This window comes from Malaclemys terrapin, chromosome 1, assembly GCF_027887155.1.
Source record: "Malaclemys terrapin pileata isolate rMalTer1 chromosome 1, rMalTer1.hap1, whole genome shotgun sequence".
NCBI classification, from domain to species: Eukaryota; Metazoa; Chordata; order Testudines; family Emydidae; genus Malaclemys; species Malaclemys terrapin.
The window spans coordinates 11,149,927-11,170,826 of NC_071505.1; the positions used below are offsets into that span (position 1 = coordinate 11,149,927).

The window sequence follows — 20,900 nt, forward strand, 5'->3', positions numbered from 1 at the left end:
CTCCTATGACCTGCTAGGAAACAGCACAGCCAGGCTTGGGAGCAACAATTTGTTGTTTATGAATAAATGTCCCCTGCATCAGGAAGAAAACAAGGAGTGGAACAGTGACAGTATTTCCCTTCAGAAACTCCCAAACCTTTGTAGGATCCTAGTAAAAGGTTTGCAGAGGGGGCAGCATGAAGAGACATTAGCAATTATTTCTATCCCCTGCTGCAAAAGGGAGACAGGCAATTTAAGTGCCTTGTCCTGTTGCTTTTTGCAGAGACTTGAGTACTCCATTAGTACAGAAAAATTTCATTTAGCAAAATGCATGCTTTTGCCTGCAGTGAACACTTGAACCCAGAGCCGCAGAAGGTATTTTGGCTCCTAATCACCACTGACATCAGTGGAAGTTAGGAACTGAAATACCTTTGTGGCTCTGGGCCCTGCTATCTTAGGGTCAGATTTTAAAGGCATTAGGCTCCTAAAGCCACAGATAGCTGCCTGGGGGATTTTCAGAGTTGCTGAAGCAGGTTAGGCTGCTCTAGGGTGCCCCCCTCGTGCCTGGCCACACCATCACAGGGACTTTGTCTCAGACTTTCCATGGTGGCCACTTCCTTAGCTACTCTGGGTAATTACAACCAGCATCTTCTGCTAACTCCATCCCTGGGTTCACTATAGCTTGGACCTCCAGCCATGTCATATAACAGTTCCTTCCCTTTCCAGGATCCTCAAGTCCCAGCAGATGTTCCCAAAAGGTCCTTTGCCCATCCTGGGCTTCTTTCAGTTTTCCTCCCTCATCAAGCTTTTCCACCACTGGGTGGTCCAAGTACCACATAAACTGGTCTTCCACCTCTCTCTGCTACCCCCTTCGCCTTGTAGGCTGCAGATCATAGGTCCCCCACAGGAGCCTCATCCCAGTTTCCTCAGGCTCTTCCCAAAGAAATGACCCATGTTCTACCCTCCCAGATCCTCCTCTCTCTCTACTGAGTTCCCAGCTCTATTTAAGTACTTCTCTCCCTGCTTCACCACCACAGCTAGTGTCAGTCTCTCATTAAGCCCCATTACACCCAGCTGGGATCACTAATTGGCCCTTATGTTACCAGCTCATTAGTGAGGTTGAGGGATAGTTGCAAAGTCATGAGCATGGCTAAGCCCAGCTTGTCTCAAAGGGCGGGCCAGCTTGTGACAGTGCCTAATTCCAATTGATTTCCAAGGAGCCTTAGGGGCTCAGGGCCCAGATCCTCCAAGGCATTTATGCCCCTAAATACCATCAAAATCAATAGGAGTTAAGTACAGATCCCCAAAGTTACTTAAGTGCCTAAGTGCTTTCATCCCACGAGGCACCCATCTGCCTCTTTAGGCACCTAAAGACCTTTTAAAATCTGGCTCTTACGAAACAAACCTGAAAAATAAACTCACACCTATGGGATTAAAAAAAACATGAAGCAAACAGGAAGAACCACAAACTGGCATTGTGGAATTACTGTGCAGGGTCCATTTCTGGGGTCTGATTTCTTACTCTCGTTTCATAGTGAAAAGAACTTCAGTGATTTGCCAGACAAACATTAGATAATTGAGTTAGTTTCACTCATGTAACAGGGATAACTCCGTGATGAATCAAGGTTCTGGAATTCTGAGATGTACAGATGGGCATGGATGGTAGTCACCGGTTTTTTATTATTTATTTGTACGGGGGCAATGTTGGGGGGGGGTGTCAATGGAGGCAATTTCCCCCACAAGAGTCAGGTGCCAGGTTGCAGCACCATTCAGGTTTGGCCCAGCTGCCCTTCCATCATGGAGGAGTAACTGGGCCAAATTTGAGTGAGTGCATTGCAACCTGGCTCACAGGGACACAGCACCACTCAGGTTTGGCACGGTTCTCGCGCCAGCCTTAAGGAGGGATGGCTGGGCCAAACCTGAGTTGCACTGCAACCCTCTGTGCCAGGTCACAACACCTGGAGCAGGGATCCAGACTCAGGCCTGTGGGACAGGAGCTACTGTTGCGGGGTGAGTGCTGGGTGGACTCTCCCCAGCCCTCTTCCAGGCTTCCTGTCCTCAGTGGGCTAGGATTAGTGTTGCAGTGCTGGGGTGCTGCTGGGGTGGTCAGGGCCCCCTTGGCACCCATTGAGTCAGGAGGGTACAAATTCCCCCTGTATTTGGACTGCAGTAGCATCTAGGAACTCTAGTCAATGACCAGGACCCCATGTGCTAGGTGCAGTACAAACACAGAACAACAACAACAAAAAAAGCTTATAATCGGAGTACCACATTGATGGGCCTTAGGGTTGCCAGGCATCTGGTTTTCAACCAGAACACTCAGTCAAAAAGGGACCCTGGTAGCTCTGGTCAGCACTGCTGACCGGGCCATTAGAAGTCCGGTCGGCGGCACAGCAGGGCTAAGGCAGGCTCCCTGCTTGCCCTGGCTTCCCACAGGTCCCAGAAGCGGCCAGCAGGTCCAGCTCCTAGGTGCAGGGGCGATCAGGGAAGCTTCCTGTGCTGCCCCCACCCCCAGCACTGGCTCCACAGCTCCCATTGGCTGGGAACTGCAGCCAATGGGAGCTGTGGGGGCAGCACCTGCAGGTGCAGGCTGCGTGCACCACACAGAGCCGCCTGGGCACCCCTCTGCCTAGGGGCCAGACATGGCAGCCACTTCCAGGAGCAGCGCGAAGCCAGGGCAGACAGGGAGCCTCCCTTAGCCTCACCGCGCCACTGACCGGGAGCCGCCCGAGGTAAGCGCCGCCTGGCCGGAGCCCACACCCCAAGCCCCCTGCTGCAGGTCAGAACCCCCTTCTGCACCCCAACTCCTTCCCAGAGCCCACATCCTGCACCCCAACCCCCAGCCCTGAGCCCCCTCCCGCACTCCAAACCCCTCAGTCCCAACCTGGAGCTCCCTACTGCACCCCAAAGCCCTGATCCCCAGCCCTACCCCAGAGCTGGAACCCCCAGCTGGAGCCCTCACCTCCTTCTACACTCCAACCCCCTACCCCAGCCCAGTGAAAGTGAGTGAGCGACAGAGGAGGGGGGTTGGAGTGAAACTTCTCAAGTGCTGGGGCTTTGAGTTAAGCATGTGTTTAAGTGTTTTCCTGGATATGGGCTTTGCTGGGCAAAGAGCGGTGAAAAGAATTTGGTGGGCCATGAAACGTTTGATGAAAATTTTCAATTTTTATGGAAACAAAGTCGTCAAGATTCATCAGTTTGAAAAATTTAGAGCAGCTGTAATAAAAGACCAAGCTACAGTAGATTATGTCGATAAGATAAATCGGGTCTGATGTCACATTAAGACAACCACACATGCAGGGGCAGATTCTGATCTCCAGTCCAGCAATGTAAATCTAGAATGGAATCACTCTGGATTTACCCTGGTTTCATTTATTTTAGAAACGACACCATTTATGCCCATTTTGGGGTTAGTGGGGCTCGGTTTTCAACCACATACTCAACAACATACTGCGTGTTTCATTAATCTCAGTCTGGTGGATGTAAAACGCTATACAATTAATCTTTTAGAACCAGGCAACTAATACTACAAAGACTATAATTTACTCATCTTCTGCCACCTTTATAATCCATAACATTAATTAAAGATCGAGGCTGCAGAAATGTGGAAAGAAAACTGCATACGCATATGCAGATGAGCACAGCATCAAGCAAACAAACGCTGATCAATTTTCTCATTATCTAGCTGTATTGAAATCTTCATCACCCAAATATGTCCCCCTGGACATGCGTAATGTTTGGACCCATTGCTCCAAGAGTCTGATCTAGTGCCCATCAAAGCCAATGGAAAGACTCTCTGACTTCAAAGGGGTTTGGATCAGGCCCTAAATTTGGGAATCTGCTTCTAGTGGGGTTAGAAAACTGGCTCTTGTCGGTATGTGAATGGCTTTAACGCCCCTCATTTGCCCTTGTTGATATTGTTATCAGCCGGGTATTTTTAGTCTCAAGAAAGTGGGTTGTTTTCCTTTAAGCAGAGAGATGAGTGGACATAACTTATTAATCCTATCTGACGCCTTTACTTCCAGTTATCTAAAATAGGAGTTGTGGTGAAAATAGAAGTAGATAAGCAAGGGATAGAAAAATAGCAAAGGGATAAGTGTGTTACAGGAGCTGTTTCCCTTGTTTGTCTCTATAGGGGTCTAATCTTGCAAACTCATACTCCTCACATGTACAAGTATTTGTAGGATGAGGCTCTTTGGAATAGGGATCATGTCCCCTTCCTTGTTTGTAAAGTGCTAGCTACACCTAGAATTCTGCACAAATAATATCTTCTAGCGAGAAGAGCAGAAGGAAAAGTGGCATAAGGAGTCCAGACCCCATACCCATGAATAGCTCCCCTGAGTGCAAGGGGTCTTGGTCATTAAAGATACAAGGTAACTGGTGAAATGTAATGGCATGTGATAATACAGGAGGGCCAAGTAGAACATCTAGTGGTCCCTTCTGGCCTTACGTGCCATGAACCTACCTACATCACTATAAATCTGTACTGGACAGGAGCAAAACAAAATGTTGCTCAAGTGGTTTCACTAAGGACTTGGTTACACACAGCTTTAGGATGGCTTTAACCGTAGAGGTGTAGAAACTGCTATAGTTAAAACAATGCATCCACACTAGAGGGTTTGTAAAAGGCAACGAAGAGTCCTGTGGCACCTTATAGATTAACAGAAGTATTGGAGCATAAGCTTTCATGGGTGAATACCCATCCATGAAAGCTTATGCTCCAATACTTCTGTTAATCTATAAGGTGCCACAGGACTTTGTCGCTTTTTATAGATCCAGACTAACACAGCTACCCCTCTGATACTAGAAGGTTTGCATGCTATGCCAGTATAATAGAGACAAGGCGTGTGAGGTAATATCTTTTATTGGACCAACTTCTGTTGGTGAGAGGCAAGCTTTTGAGATATCCAGAGCCCTCCTTCAGATGTGGGAAAGGTACTCAGTGTCACAGTGCAATGGCATCACATCTCTGGCAAACACCTCTTGTCCAAGTGCATGTGCCTGCACTCTCTGTTTGTGGTGGGTCCTTGGTGGCTCAGCCCTCAGCCAAGTCACGCAGTCTGTATGTGAAATAAAACCCCTTCCAGAGAAATAATTCAACAGGGGGGCCTAACCCAGTACCCCTCAGTTTGGCTCTCTCTCAGCCCCTTCCGGGCTCTTCTCAAATTGTCCCTGTTCTTCAAACTGTCCTGGGTGGTGGTCGGGGCCATATCACTCAGGACTCACTCCCTGGAGACTCTTCCCTTTCTGGCCCCAACTCTTTAGCTGGGCCACTAAAAGAGTTAAACTCCCCTTCTGGGGTGTATCAAAGTCCAGGCCACTTTCCCAGTGGCTGGTGGGGGGAAACCAGGCCCACCCTCTACCCCAGGGACACTGAAGATAGCCGCCATCCATTGTGTCCCTTTATCTAAGCTGCATCACCGCTACAATTTCCTGGGCCACTTCACTGTGGCCCTAGCACATTCTTCACCCTTATCTCAGGGCCTTGTCCTGGTTGAGTCCCAGCAGCCAGCTTGGAGCTCTTTCATGTTCCCCTCGTCTCTGCCAGCACTGCTCTGTCCAGGGCACACCATTCACACTCCTCCAGCTCCAGCAAGAAACTGCTCTAAGTCTGGCCCTGCAGCTCTTCTTATAATAGCTTGCTGGGTCCCTATTGGCTGCTCCCCACAGCCTCTGATTGGCTGCTTCCCACACAGCCACTCTAGGCAGCTTGGAGGACCTCTCTATTGCCCTTTTCTGGGGTGGGACGTGTCAGGGCACTGAGGCCTCCAGCCAGGGGCCTCAGGACCTGGTCCACCCCATCACACACAGCTAAATACAAGGTGGAATGGATTGTTAAGCATAAGAAGTTGCAAGACACCCATTCAAGATGAAGTGGGTAGTTAACATCTCTGGAGTCATAGGACAAAAGAGAGTTAGTGGGTTACAGATTGTTGTAATGAGACATAAAACCAATGTCTTTGAGTCCATGATTTTAGTGTCTAGCAAAGTTATGAATTTAAGCTCCCAGGCATGGGAAGCGCATGACTCCTCCATTCGGGGAGGCTGGGCACGTCTGGACCGTGGCCCCGTCTCGAGGCCTGCCCCCACTCGGCCTCCTCCCCCCAAAGCCCCACCTACACTCCACCCCCAGCCCCACTCGGCCCCCCTCCCATCTCTTGCCCCTCTTCGTCCCCTCCATTCAGGTCCCCACCCCACCTGCCCGGCCGCTCACCACTTGCACGAGCCTCTTTGTCCCCTCCCCCCAGGCTGCCCACCCACTATGCATGCCTCTTTGTCCCCTCCCCCAACACCCACCAGCCAGTCAGCTGGTTGCTCACCACTCACATGTGTCTCTTCACCCCCTCCTCTGAGGCTCCCATGCTGGTGGAGGGGGGACGGGAAAAGGCGTAGTGCAGACGGGTCCTTGGAGGAAAGGGGATGAGCGGGAGCGGGGCTTTGGGAGCAGAGTGCGGGCAGGGCCACGGCCCAGATGCCCTTTCAGTGGCTCCAAAGGTGGCAGGCCAGCTGTTTGGGGAGGCTTAGCCTCCCCTGGCCTCTTATACCCACCACCTATGCTCCGTGGCTTGTCTTTTGAAGGTGAAGTGCAGGTGTCCTTTGAGGATGAGAACTGAGAGGCCAGATATGGAGTGATCATTTTGTGAAAAGCGTTTGCCCACAAGTGATATGGTGGTTTTGTCTTTTATCATTTTTCTGTGAGAGTTCATTCGAGAGTGTAGTGATTATCTCATTTCATTCAAATAGTTGTTGCTGGGCATTTGATGCACTAGATGAGGAACACCACATGTTGAATAGACTACAGTATGTGTAGGATCCATAGATCTTGAAAGGTATGTTGCGGGGTGGCAGGTATTGATCATTCTAGCATTGGAGATATGTCCGCAGTTTTGCATCTGTTGTTATGGCAGGGTGCGTTGCTACTTTGAGTTAGTGTATCCTGGTGTGTGGTCAGTTTGCTTCTTATGGTGAGCTTGGCAAGGTTTGGGAGGTTGATTGAAGGCCAGAAAAGGGTGTTCCGGAAAGATTTCCTTCAGGATGTGGTCCCCATTGTTTATTGGTTGTAATTGTTTGATGATACCCCATATGGGTTCCAGTTGGAATGTAGGTGACAACTTGGGGTTTGCAATCAGTGTTTGTTTTTTCTGTATAGAAACAGGTTCCCTCAGGGCATTTGGGTGGCCTCTTCCATGATGTGATGTACTTCTCTGGTGGAGTGATCTCCTTTGGTGTAGGGGTTTTTAAGTGTGTTAAGGTGATCTCCTCAGAGTGTATTCTATAGTATCTGAGTATCTGACTATAGATAGCAGATTTCTCAGTGTATCTGGGTGGTCACTAGATCTATGTAGGTAGATATGATGATTTGTGGGTTTCATGGATTTAATTGTTTGGTTGCTGAAGCTGATCGTGGTGTCTAGGAAGTTGATGATGGTGTGGGAGTGTTCTAGAGAGAGTCTGATGGATGGGTGATGATTATTGAAGCATCTTTATACTGGTATAACTGCATCTACACTCAGCGGCGTATTATCGCCTAGGCCGACAACGCCTAGGCCTAGGGCATCAAATTTGCAGGGGCTGCAAATTTATAATAGCAGCATTTTTGTAATCGGAGCATCAGTGACGCCTTGATTCTACCAATCATAGCGCGTATTGAAACCACCAATGATGGCGCAACACCATTTAGTAAACATACTCCCGAGAATCCTCAATGTTAATAATATGACTGGAAGGAAGGAAGAAATGAAGCGGTTCTCAGTTTTGGATCCATGAGCGGTCCCGCACTGTAAATGAAATCGCTCTATATAGACGCACTTTCAAGCGAGGGTCCGCTGTACTTGTAATTTTATTTATAATAAAACTTGTAAATGTTAAATTCTTTTAATGATATTTACATTCATTTTAGTTCAAACGAATTTGTAAAAAAACTAAAACAAGTTCATATGGGGACGGGGGCGGCAATTATTTCAGGGCCTAGGAGCGGCAACATCATTAATCCGCCACTGTCTACACTAGAGCCAAATCTACATTAAAAAGTTAAGTTGACCAAGCTATGTCACTCGGTGTGTGAAAACTCCACACCCCTGTGTGATGTAGCTAAGCTGACCTAACCCCCAGTGTAGAAAACACTAGGTCGATGAAATCATTCTCCTGTTGACCTACCTACCACCTCTCAGTGTCACAGTTGCAGCGTTTCAAGTGTTGACAAGCCCTAGGTGTTGTACTTATTTAACCATTTCAGTATAAAATCATCCCTCTAACCAAAATAGTTAAATGAGTGCAAAAGTTGTGTCTAGACCAGATCTAAATGTTAATATTGTAGAAAGAGAGAAATCTGAAAGCATTAAAATGCTGCCTTCCTATGAGAGATTCAGGAGAGAGAGACAGAGATTCATGTCCTACATGAATACACAACCTAAGTCACCAATCCATCTTGGTGTTTGATTTGGGAAGGGAGAACCAATTCTAAAAATATGAGACCTCTCTGACCATTTGCAGGAATCTCTTTCTAAAGGGCTGAAATGTTTGATTGCATCCTGTTCTCCCTCCATGGGATCTGAGTAACTTCCAATGAAGTCAGCGGCATTTCTTGGATCCTATAGATACAAAGGAGTCAATCCACAGATTTCTAGCTATGACCAGACCTGGAATGTCATAGGAGTGGCTAGTATAACTTCTATTTGTGACTGGAATCAGAAGCACTGAAATCCCTCAAGAAAACCTATTTTCTTGAAGGCCAAATCCTGAAGCCATAATCCATTCTTATGTAGCCTGAACATGGGCCATATTCTCCTCAGAGGAACTCTAGGGAAGTCAGTGGGGGCTTGGCCTATATAACAGCCAAGTAAAGCCTTCCAAGATTTCCCCTGAGGTTTCCAGCTCAGTTTTGCAGCCCTAAAATATGCTAATTTGGGTTGCCAAGAAAAACTTCCTGGGAATACTTCACTTCCATTTGGTTTTCACTGAAATTTCGACATGAAAACACCACACCAGAAATCCAAATTCTGAATTTTCCACTGGTTCCAGTTCTAGTAATTCAGCTAAGTATCCCCATGTTTGGATGCATATCTGAACCAAAGCCAAAGTCCAAACCTGATGAGGTTTGCCTATCAAATATTAATTAAAGAAAAATGCAGAGACACCGCCTTTGTCTCACATCCTTTAACCATAGAGTTATGCAGTAAAAAGTAAAGATACGTTTGTCTGGAATAAGTTACAATTTAGAATCTCTTTTCGCATTCTATATTAAAGGGCTTGTCTTCAAAGCAATCGGCACAAATCCCATTAACAGCAATAACAGAATCTGTGCAAGTCAGTCACAAGTACCGCTTTGAACTTTAAGCCCTTTACTTAATTCAGTGTCAGGTAAAAAACGATCTAAAATAATGCAGACTTGATATTCAAGTCTGTGTTTCACAGTGAACTAAAGACAGACAGACAGACACACTTTACAAATGTAAACGGTAAATGTAAGCTGTGCCCACCTGTCCCCCCAGAATCCCTCTGCACCCAGAACTGTACACAAGAGTGCTGGAAGGGCTGCAAAAGTGTGTGTGTAGGGGCAGGGAGGTGGGAGGAGGTCAAGCAACCAACACGGACCAAATTTGAGCGAGTGATATTGCAACCTTGTGCACCAGGTCCCAACACCACTCAGCCAAATTTGGCCCAGCTGCCCCTCCATCATGCCCATGGGAAGGGGAAGATGATAGGGAGAGGCTAGCTGCTAGGACACAGAGTCACTTGGGAAAGCTGGCACAGAAAACTTTATGAACTTAAGTCTCCAACATATAGTTTTATGTGCATAAAGGGTTATGCACTGAAGTCTGAATAGCAATGTCAGTCTGGAGCTTCAAATTTCTGTGCTTTTCCCTTCACGAGTACTCTGGGGAGCAGAGATAAAGGTAGGTGTGGACAACATCTCTCCTGATACTAAGGGCTTGTCCACACATGGAATTGTTCCTGATGAACTGCTCCTGATTATATCACTGTTTGGAAAGTATGTCCTCCAGTTGTTTCAAGCACAGGCAAAACAGCAGAACTTCTTGAGGCTGTTTCCAAATGGATCCTTGGATTAAAAACAAACAAACTAGTGATGAACTTCTGAGTGTTCAGGGGCTTCGGTGCCCCTGCCTTTTCACTCCCTGGCCACGATACGAGCTCTGCTGGAGTTGGTTGTTGGGGAAGTTCTGGTTTGGATCTGAATCCGGACACAGGTTGGGTGAAATGTACAAAAGTGCCCAGGTGACTTGGGGCCTACATCCCATTTTCAAACATGACTTTGACACTTAAGGGCAGATTTTCAAGAGTATTTAGGCACTTAAAAGATGCAGATAGAGGGCTAGTGGGGTTTTCAAAAGCCTAACGCCCAGGTGCCTAACCTGGGTGCTTTTGAAAATCCCACTATTGTTATTAATAATTTGTATTACTGTAGCACCTAGGAGCCCGGGTCATGAACCAGGACCCCATTGTGCTAGGCGCTGTACTAATACAGTGGAACAGTCATTGGCCCAGAGAGAGACACTCTGTAGTCTAGTGCTCAGGGTACCCATCTGGGAGCTAGGAGACCTTTGGGCCAGTCCTCTTGCTCTGATCACTCTGACATTATTTAGCCAGAGTGGAACAGCTTCAGCGGGAGAGTGAGGGAGCCCCACATCAGACTATCCCACAGCTCAGTGAGAGGTGGGCAATCCCTGTTCAAATGGGCTTAGCACATACCCTTCTCCCCGGCATCTCCCACTGGCTAGCTTAAGTGGCTCCCTGCTTTTGTGTGCGGACTTTTGTGGATTGCATGCTAATGTGCCTCTCTCCCCCCAGGCATTGTATAGGAGCCTCGGCATCAGTTCAGCTTTGTGGACAGCAGTGTCCTCCTTGTGATTTTCTAAACACCTAAAAGTTTGGTGTTCTGTCACCATGTCTGATTAAGAACATAAGACCAGCCATACTGGGTCAGACCAAATGTCCATCTAGCCCAGTATCCTGTCTTCCGACAGTGGCCAATGCCAGGTGCCCCAGAGGGAATGAACAAAACAGGTAATCATCAAGTGATACATCCCTTGTCACCCATTCCCAGCTTCTGGCAAATGGAGGCTAAGGACACCATCCCTGCCCATCCTGGCTAGCCATTGATGGACCCATCCTCCATGAATTTTTCTAGTTCTTTTTTTAATCTTGTTATGGTCTTGGCCTTCTCAACATCCTCTGACAAGGAGTTCCACAGGTTGATTGTGAGTTGTGTGAAAAAATACTTCCTTTTGTTTGTTTTAAACCTGCTGCCTATTCATTTCATTTGGTGACCCCTAGTTCTTGTGTTATGAGTAAATAACACTTCCTTATTTACTTTCTTCACACCAGTCATGAGTTTATAGACCTCTATCATATCCCCCCTTAATCATCTCTTTTCCAAGCTGAAAAGTTCCAGTCTTTTTAATCTCTCCTCATATGGCAGCAGTTCCATACCCCTAATCATTTTTGTTGCCCTTTTCTGATCCTTTTCCAATTCCAATATATCTTTTTTGAGATGGGGCGACCACATCTGCACTCAGTATTCAAGATGTGGGCTTACCACGGATTTATATAGAGGCATTATGATATTTTTGGTCTTATTATCTATCCCTTTCCTAATGATTCCCAACATGCTGACTGCCCCTGCACATTGAGTGGATGTTTTCAGAGAACTATCCACAATGACTCCAAGATCTCTTTCTTGAGTGGTAACAGCTAATTTAGACCCATCATTTTATATGTTTAGTTCCTTTTGTGCATTCAGGCCTAGGCACCTATCTGCCTCTTTGGGCTCCTAAATCTAGCCCTTCAGCGCCTCAATCCCACTTTCAGGCACCTAAGGCACTTTGGAAAATGTTCCCCTAGTGGGAAGAGGAGTGATGTATGTTTCATGTGATCTTTGCACCACGTACTGCAGTATGGCTGCAATCTCAGGGCTGGTCCACACTAAGCCCCCAGTTCGAACTAAGGTACGCAACTTCAGCGACGTGAATAACGTAGCTGAAGTCGAAGTATCTTAGTTCGAACTTAAAGGTACTTACCGCGGGTCCACACGTGGCAGGCAGGCTCCCCTGTCGACTTCGCCTACTCCTCTCGCAGAGCAGGATTACCGGCGTCGACGGCGCGCACTTCCAGGATCGATTTATCATGTCTAGACAAGACGCGATAAATCGATCCCAGAAGATCGATTGCTTGCCGCCAAACCAGCGGGTAAGTATAGACGTACCCTCAGCCACCAGCTCTGAGTGTGTTGCCTCTTATGCCCCTTCCAGCCCTGCTCTGCCAGTGTTGGCGTACTCTGCGTCCTCTCTAGTTCCTTCTCCTACTCCTTGCCCTTGTTCTATGCTGTCCTCGTGTATCAAATGCTCTCCCAGCGACTTTTTGCCAAGCCACTACCCAACCCTCTAAAAGCTCATTTCTTCCACTGCTCATGAGAAGTGAGGAATTTTAAACATCCCCCCCTCCCAACACAAAACAAAATGATGGAACCACTAAGATGCATACACATAAAGCTGACTAAGGGCACAACCCTATTGTCACAACCAACCTCCCTTCTGACCCTATCTCCTATTGTTACACTTATTCATTGTGTCATGTACAAAACCGGGCCATGATCCTGCAAACAGCTGTGAGAGGATTAACCCTCGAGCCTCGCCAGAGCCCTGTTGAAGTCAGTGAGGCTCTGCATGGGTGTAGAAGTCCCATTACAGGATCAGGGCCTTAGACTGCACAGTCTTTAGGCTGGGGGACCGTGTCTCTTTGAAGAGCACAGCAGCCTCTGGGGAATGGCATAAATAACGGGCCGTGTAACTGGAATGGCGCTAAGCTGATTTACAGCAGCAGAGGGTCTGATCCAGTATCTTTTAGCATTACCTCCCCCAGAACGAACGAACTACGTGAAAGTATCATCCCTCACCCAAAGACCAAAGAACAACCAGCCAAACAAGACATAATTTATTATTACTTTATTAACAACGCGGCTTACAGTTCTTCAAGTAAAAAGGGGATTTCTTTCATTTCGAATAAAAATTAAAATATAACTCTGAATATAGATTTTCATTTATTTACATGAAAACATATATACAGAATACAATCTTACAGCAAACTAACAACATGCCCTTTGCCCTGTTGAATTTTAAAAAGTAAAAACACCAGTAAGTTGGGGGGGGGGGTTGTTACACACCAAAGGGGCTATATACATAAGATCTGAATCAAATCTGCGATATAAACTGGAATGCAAAACGGTCAAAGGACTTCCCACGGACACCACTACGAAGGGGTTATGCTGCTGGTCGCCATGCTATTTCCCATCATTATTTGCTTTAAAGGGATGATCGGGTGTAATTGATTATCTTTTTCTGATTTTCTTTTCGTTCTGAATTTCCTAACCTAAGGGTTGGTATTATCCAAACCGTACAGAAATGTCTTGCCTCAGTTGAACTGTTTTACTAGTGACACAGTCCGATGCCCGGAAGGACGACTAACCCTGCTTGTAATCTCAATGGTGGCAGTTCTTAAATAGCCACACAAGCATTTTTCCGGCAATCAGGTCTATACAAAGGAGAGAACTTGGTTTAGGTCCGTTAATATTTACCATTGAGAGCCAAGGGCCTGATCCAGCAAAACACTGAAGCACGTGCAGGGGACCCATCACTTTGGTTTCCATGGAACTGCTCATATGTTTAAAGTTTAAGCATGTGCTTGAGGGCCTGATCCAATGTCTATTTAAGTCTTTCTATTGACTTCAATGGAAATTAGACCAGGTCCTAAAGGTGGGATACACAAAGGTATTTAGGCACCTAACTCCCTTTGAAATCACCTAAGGGTTTTGCTGTCATGGGCCCAAACTCAGACGTTCTCACCCTGGACCAGATCCCCCCGATCCCAAAGTTGGAGACTTGAAAATGCCATAAGCTTCCTCCCTGAGGGTTTCTTGGGAAGCATCCCCTCCGATGGAATGAGTTTGATGGGGAGAGGTGGTCTCCTGAACCCACAAATCCAGGGGGGGCCGCAGGAAATGGAACCCCAGAGGAAAGAACAATCTTATTCACTGGTCCCTCCTGCCCCATGAGTGCCCAAAGCTGTGCTGCTATTGGCCAACTCCCTTGGCAGCCACGGAGAAAACTAAACTCCTACCTGCGAACATCTGAAAGCTATAGACAGAGGACCTAGCGTTGACTGTATTTCTATTTACTGGCATGTTTTTCTTTTTTGGCACTTGAGTTTTTAGCCACAAGGAACAATCTGAGCCACGTCTATTTCAGAACACATTGCACGAGAAAAAGAAAGAACGTTCGAAACGACCTGACATTTCTGAACTCCAAGAAACTGTAATGGGAATTGGCTCAATTCTCAGAGACACTGAGCATCTGCAGTGCCCACTGAAGTCAATGAAAAGGCTCCAGAAACCATCGGGCTGCCTTTTTTAAGTGGGTAAAGACTGATTTAGTGGCCTGGCCTTGGCCAGCTGGGTTTGAAAGAGCTGGTGACTGGGTTTGCTAAGGAATGCACTGACTTTCCAATCAAGACGGGTTTCAGATTAAATTTAGGTGGTGACAGGACAGATTTACGGGGATTTAGGCACCTCGCTCCGGTTCACTTTCAATGGGAGTTAGACGCCAAGCCTGAGGAGCTTTTGTAAACCTCACTAGGCACCTCTCTGAATCTTTAGGAACCTGTGGCCCTGTGTAAATGGACGTGCAGGTAGTAGTGTAGACAGTATATCACTCACCTTCTCAATAAGGGCCCTGTCCTGCAAAGCGCATTATTGGAAGTGCTGAGTGCCATCAATTTCCATTGGGTGTTGAGCGTACTCAGGGTATGTCTACACTTCCCGTGGATCGATGCTGCGGTGATCAATCCACTAGGGGTTGATTTAGTGGGTCTAGTGAAGACCCGCTAAATCGACCACAGATCTCTCTCCCGTCAACTCCGGTACTCCACCAGAACGAGAAGTGTAAGGTAAGTCGACAGAAGAGTTTCTCCAGTTGACCCAGCAGGGTGTAGACAATGCAATAAGTCAACCTAAGCTACATTGACTCCAGCTTCGTTATTCACGTAGCTGGAGTTGTGTAACTTAGGTTGACTTAACCCCGTAATATAGACCTGCCCTCAATGTCCCCAGGATTGGGTTCTAGGGCTCCAGCCTGCTTTTACCAAGGCAGAGCTGGGAAGGGGTGGAATGTCAGAAATGGAGGCCAAGTGTCAGAGGAAGTCTTTCTTTAAAACCAAACATCAGTGCCCAGAGGTTATTATGCCAATGTCAGATGGCTTGCGGAGGTGACAGAGGCCAGGTGCAATGGCTTCTTGGCACAGAACTTGGGAGCAGCCTAGCGGTGTTAGGTGGGAGGAGGGAGCTCTCTACCTGCTGAGAGCATTGGGGGAATCTTCTAACACTTCTTGTAGAGAGGTGGAAGGAATAGTGTTCTGGAGCTGGAGTGGGAGTGAAGGGGCAGGGAAATTAGAAGGGAGAGGAACAGGAGCTGAGACTTTCCTCCCCACCCCCTTTGGGTTCTAAGGATAAATATATTTCTCCTTCAGGTTCTAAGGGGTGATCCAAGACGTCAGTGAGGAGAGGGGCTTATTAGCATGGGACCATGGATATTACTTTTGCATCACATTTTAAATGCTTTAATAAGACACCAGAGAGTAGAGCTTTGTGGCCTATAGGCCAGGAGCTGGATCCAGGCCAGGGTCTATGCCAAGGGGACACTGGAATATGGTGCACAGCTGCTACCATCTTCCCTGCTCTAGGGGCATCAGAATGGGCCAAGCACAGACTCCAAAGTGGACCGTGCTGGCTTGGGTGCACTGATTCAGCACATTCTCCCTCTGCCAGCGGGGCTTCTGCAGAGCCTTGACTGTTGTTTAGAGTTGACCATCCTTGGTGGTAAAACCCAAGGGAGGTCAGCAGCAGGACCACCGCATGCTTCCTTCTTGGAGCATAGCTGCTCTCAGACCCAGCGGGTTGGGCTAGCACAGTGAGGCTTAACGTACGTCCTTCTCAGGGAAGGCAGTGGAACCAGAGTACTTGGCCTTAAGGAATGACCTGCCATGGACAATAATGTTCCCAGCCTTTGACCAGGGAAACCATGTTCAGGCCCTTTAGCTCTTCCATCTACAGAGATAAAATATGCCATTGTAAACCTCAGTCCCCTGTCTAAGAGCCTAATTCAGAACTGGGATAACAACATGCAGCTTCAAGAGAGTCTGCACCTGACTATACCCATTCTGAATTTGACCCAATAGATATTAAGTAAAAATGTGTCTGTTTATAAGTATTTGACCTAGCAACTTTATCCACATTTCACCCTAGAGCAATCTTCATTCCATATCTGACCTTAGCAACACACTATTCTAAAACCTTGTTCATTTTCTGGAACTTGAATTACATGTCGGAAAGAGTCATCCGTCAATTCTGATGTCTGCTCAAATCTTTACGTGACAATCCGAGCACCTTGTACAATTAAACTGTGTTCAGAATGGGTTTTCTTTTACATACAAAAAATTGGTTAGGAAATTCAGCTCCACTTCTCTGCAAAGGCAATTGGAACAACAGACTACATACATCTGTTTGACACCTTCCCACTCACTATTCTAGGTGTCAGTATAACAACACACCTGCCACACAGGCCAATTCAAGGTAATTTCAGAATAACTAAGGACTGGAGGTCACAGCTATCAGCTGTCTCCAAAAGGAAGCGAGAAAATAAATGAAGACGGTTAAGAAAAACAAGCTGAAGGTGGAGAGTAGAAATATACAGCTTATATGGGCTAAAATTAAACTCTGCTTTTTTCATAGATGTGATTTAAATCTCACTGATTATTACCATAAAGAAACAACCAACAGTAAAAGCTCCCCTTGTAACTTTCATGAGACTACGTCGGTAGCCTCCCACACGTGCTGACTTTTGTTTTTGCCGGTGGGTGCTCCTCTCTGCCAACTCCCCCTCATGCAGGCCTTGGGTGGGAATAGTCCAAGCAGGGGTGGGGCCTTGAGGGGGAAAAGGCTGAGAAGGGGCGGGGCTTTGGGGCGGAGCAGTGGGCAGGGCCTTGGGGGGAAGATGCTGAGTGGGGTGGGGCCTCGGGGCAGAGCATGGATGGAACGGGGGGCGGGGCCATGGTCCAGGTGCCGGGGCCCACAAAAGATTAATCCAGTCCTATGGGTGCTGAGCACCCCCTATTTTTTTTCGATGGGTGCTTGAGCCCTGGAGCACCCATGGAGTCGGTGCCTATGCTGCCACCCAACATCTGGACATAGCTAAGGATTTCAAGACTGGACGTTATCCTGTGTGCAAAGTATGCAGCCGTCCACCCCCCGATTCATTCTTACAGGAGTATTTCACTGCCCCAGAAATAGCTACAGTTAGAGGACTTTCACTCTATCAGCACTGTGAACGATCCTAAGTTCTTGCAGTAGGTAACAAGGAGCTCGGATGCATTAAACTCTCTGGGCCAGGTTCTCTGGTGAACTTCCAAATGAGGGGCTGAAATGAGCTTCCAAATGAGGGGCTGAAAATTCACTAGTATCAGGCAGCCCTTAGCTAGTGCAGCTCAGGTTTGCTCAGCTCCTGTGCCACATACCCCCCTGCCTGGCCCAAGTGTGTGTGTGCGCACTCTGGCTTTCCTTTGATAAGATACAGTCTCTGTGGCCGACTGCTGGCTGACATTGTAGAGCAGCCCTGAGGTGGCTCTAACCTATGCCAGGGTGGGGAATAGTCTCAGCTAGACAGGAAGCGGGAATAGGCTCCCTGCTGCCCCTTTTGGTTGTCCCCTATGCAAACTAGGCACAGACTATAATCTGGGCCCTTTCTTTATATGAGTTTAATCATAGGAAATTTTAAAAGAGAGGGCGGATATTTTAAAAAAATGAGGACATTATAAAGGGATCAAAAGCAATTATCAAAATGAATAGAGTGACATGGGCCACTGCTCTATGTCCAGTAGAATTTCCATTATAAAACCCATCTCTGATGACTTGTAGGACAAATTAAGGGTTAATTCATTTAGTGATCAAACAAAAACCTCAGCACAGGAGCAGCCACTTTCTCCTTGTCCTCTAAATAAAGATCATTTAAACTTTAATACGAGGATCTGCAGGACAAAGCAGCTGAGGCGGATTCTGCCAGTCCCCCAAGTATGAAACGTCTATCAAAATCAATAGGTGTCTGGCAGGATCCAGCCCCATTTGCAACAATTTCTTTGTATCCAAATTCCAGAAGAATGAAATTAATCAAGAGCAGAAATAATGGCACCAAAAGGCAAACTAGAAAGACTCCTTGAGAATCTATAGGGCCATCTATATAGAATCTATACTGAGTCAATAGTTCTTGCATAAAACATTCTCCTAAGCAGATTTTGATACAGTACGTAATGGATGTTTCCGAGTCATTACATTGCACCAAAAATCCATAGAATTTAAGGAGTCCTCAAGAAGGAATTTGTATGATTGAACCCAATGGCAGTTAATGGTCAGTGGGCTTCTCTGGGCATACCTAGTCTTCAGGATAATCAGATCCAAGTCAGCTGCAGTGAGACAGTGTAAACCAGAGCTTTAAAGTAAACTCCAAAAAGAATTGAAACCAAAAGTCGATGCTGACGTGATAACGTTTGAGATCTGGGTCAAGAGGGCAAAAGCTCTGGCATTCAGAATGAAGACAAAGATTACATTTCTGTCTCCACCGGAGTGTGATTTGACATCACAATATCCTAACAGCGCTGTGCAAAATTTTCATAACAAACCCAAGATTCGTGCAGAGTTCCCTGAGCCTTGAGGACAATGGCTTGTTTGTGGCTTCAGAGGACACCGTGTAAAAGTCTGTGGCTTCCCCGGAACCCAGGATAAATGTGATGGTTTGGGCTGAGTTTTGCCTTTTTGGGGAGATTCATTCGAACCTTAAACTCAAAGGAAAAAACCCTCAATCTTGGTCCTGATTCTGATCCTGCTTTCGGCAGTTTTACAAATGGAGTGGATCCTGATTCACAACAGGCCCAACGGGGGGCAGGAGCACATGAGAAATGGAAAAAAGGTCACACGAACCCCAATGACCCAAACCCTAGGTGTTTCACACAACTCTTTATCCTCGTCACAAGGACACGCTGGGCCAGGTTCTCTGGTAGATTCCAGCTATTTTGCACCACTCCAGTGACACAAAGGAGTCCCACATCCAGTTGAACTGGCCAGATTGGCACAGAACAGCTGGTGTACACTGGTGAATCTGGACCTTGATACACATAGGCACAAAAGGATGGGTTGGGCCAGACCCTCAGCTGGTGTAAATCAACATCCCTCCTCGCTGAGGTTTTGGGCCAAAATTCTGATCTCACTTATCCCAGCATAAATCCAGGTGACACAGCTGACTTCAATAGATTTACGCAGGTGAAGATGAAATCAGAATTTGCTCCAAAACCTCATCCTTAAATCTGAATGTCCTTGTTTTTTGGGGGTTCAAAGTCAGACCTTGAATATTAAGTGACTATAACTTAATGGGCTTTAGTATAAAATACTTCATGCATGCTCCATGGCAAGAATGAAGGAAGTACTGTACAGATCCAACCACAGAGACAATCCGTTTACTGTACATAACTATATTGGGCTTGGGAAAAGTTCCTGGGTACTATGCACGCCTTTTAGATCATTGTATTTGTGACTAATACAACAGAGAGCATGGTTTGGATTTCCCGTTTAAAAATCATTTGATAATGTGTTCCTTATTGCATCACTGTTATATCTCTTTCTTTGTAAGACTGAAAAGAAAAAAAAAAACACATCAATCATTAAGATCAAAGTTGCAGGAAGCCATGGGTCACTTGAACAACGATCACTCACATTTCAATATGAAAGAAGTGTTTTGGAATCACCGAAGGGATCGTTTATGTCCAGCAATTGACCTCAAGACACCACAATCAGCGATAAATGCTTGAACGTTTTCCCTATGGAATGTGTTTGCCGTTTGTAGGAAAGCTTGTTCTTTTTTTAAAAAAAAGATAAAACCTTCTGCTATATTATGGCCTTGCTCCCCCACAATATAACACTCTTGGAGAGTTTCACAAGACGAGACGGCAGCAATACTTCAATGTGCTTTACAAATACGGAAATATTCATTCCACTTGGATTTTTGTTTGTTTTTTTAACAGGAGGTGTCTCCAAGCTTCCAATTTCACGTGTTTTGAAGAAAAACCCAAGTGAATTGTAACGTTAAAAATAAAAAAAGAGAGAGAGGAGAAGGAAATGCAAGGAGCAGTAGAGTCAGTTGGCGTATTGTGCATAGAAAGCAACTTTTACTCGCTCGATCTGGTGACACAACTTGATGGCTGGGCCAAGTTTCAGCTCCATGCATTCTTGCACCGTTGGGAGCGTCAGTAGCAGGAGTGCTTGGCCGTCAATGTCCTAGGGAAAGAAGAGAGAACGAGAAGTTGCTGTGTTCAGACCACTACGCAGAACTTGAAAACGTGGAACAGTCGGTTTTGCTTTAGGGCTGGTCAAAGCAGGATTGACGTTCTGGGAGAGGAAGGCGTTTAGCTACACGGCAGCAGCAGCATATTAGTATGTATGATTTATCTTACATCTAGAGGTTCCAACTGAGATCAGAGCCCCACAGAGCTCAGTGCTGTCGAGACAGTTCCTACCCCATACAGCTTACACTATAAATCGACGTGGATGAGAAAGAGGAAATACTATCCCCATTGTACAGGTGGGGAAGCAGGCCCCAGAGAGAGGCCTTAGGTCAGACAGGACATGTGAGGCAGAGCAGAGAACTGACTGCAGAATTTCAGAGTCCTATTCCTTAACCACAACGCCATACTTCCTCTCTATGCTGCGTTGGCCCCTGACCTGGAAGGAAAATCTCTAAGGAGTAGAGGGCAGTTCAAAGCATGCCCCGTTCAGTCTTTGGCTTCCCCTGCTACTAACAAAAGTGTTAATT

At 46.6% G+C, this 20,900-nt stretch overlaps 1 protein-coding gene across 1 annotated transcript in view; it reads right to left on the reverse strand.

The window, feature by feature from the left end:
- Positions 1-12,915: 12,915 nt before the first annotated feature.
- The window catches only part of SFMBT2 (Scm like with four mbt domains 2), a 210,095-nt gene continuing 202,110 nt past the window's right edge, over positions 12,916-20,900 (reverse strand). The window contains exon 21 of the mRNA XM_054016151.1: positions 12,916-20,365. Coding sequence (XP_053872126.1) covers positions 20,225-20,365 — 141 coding nt within the window. The 3' untranslated portion in view covers positions 12,916-20,224. The remainder of the gene's footprint in view (positions 20,366-20,900) is intronic.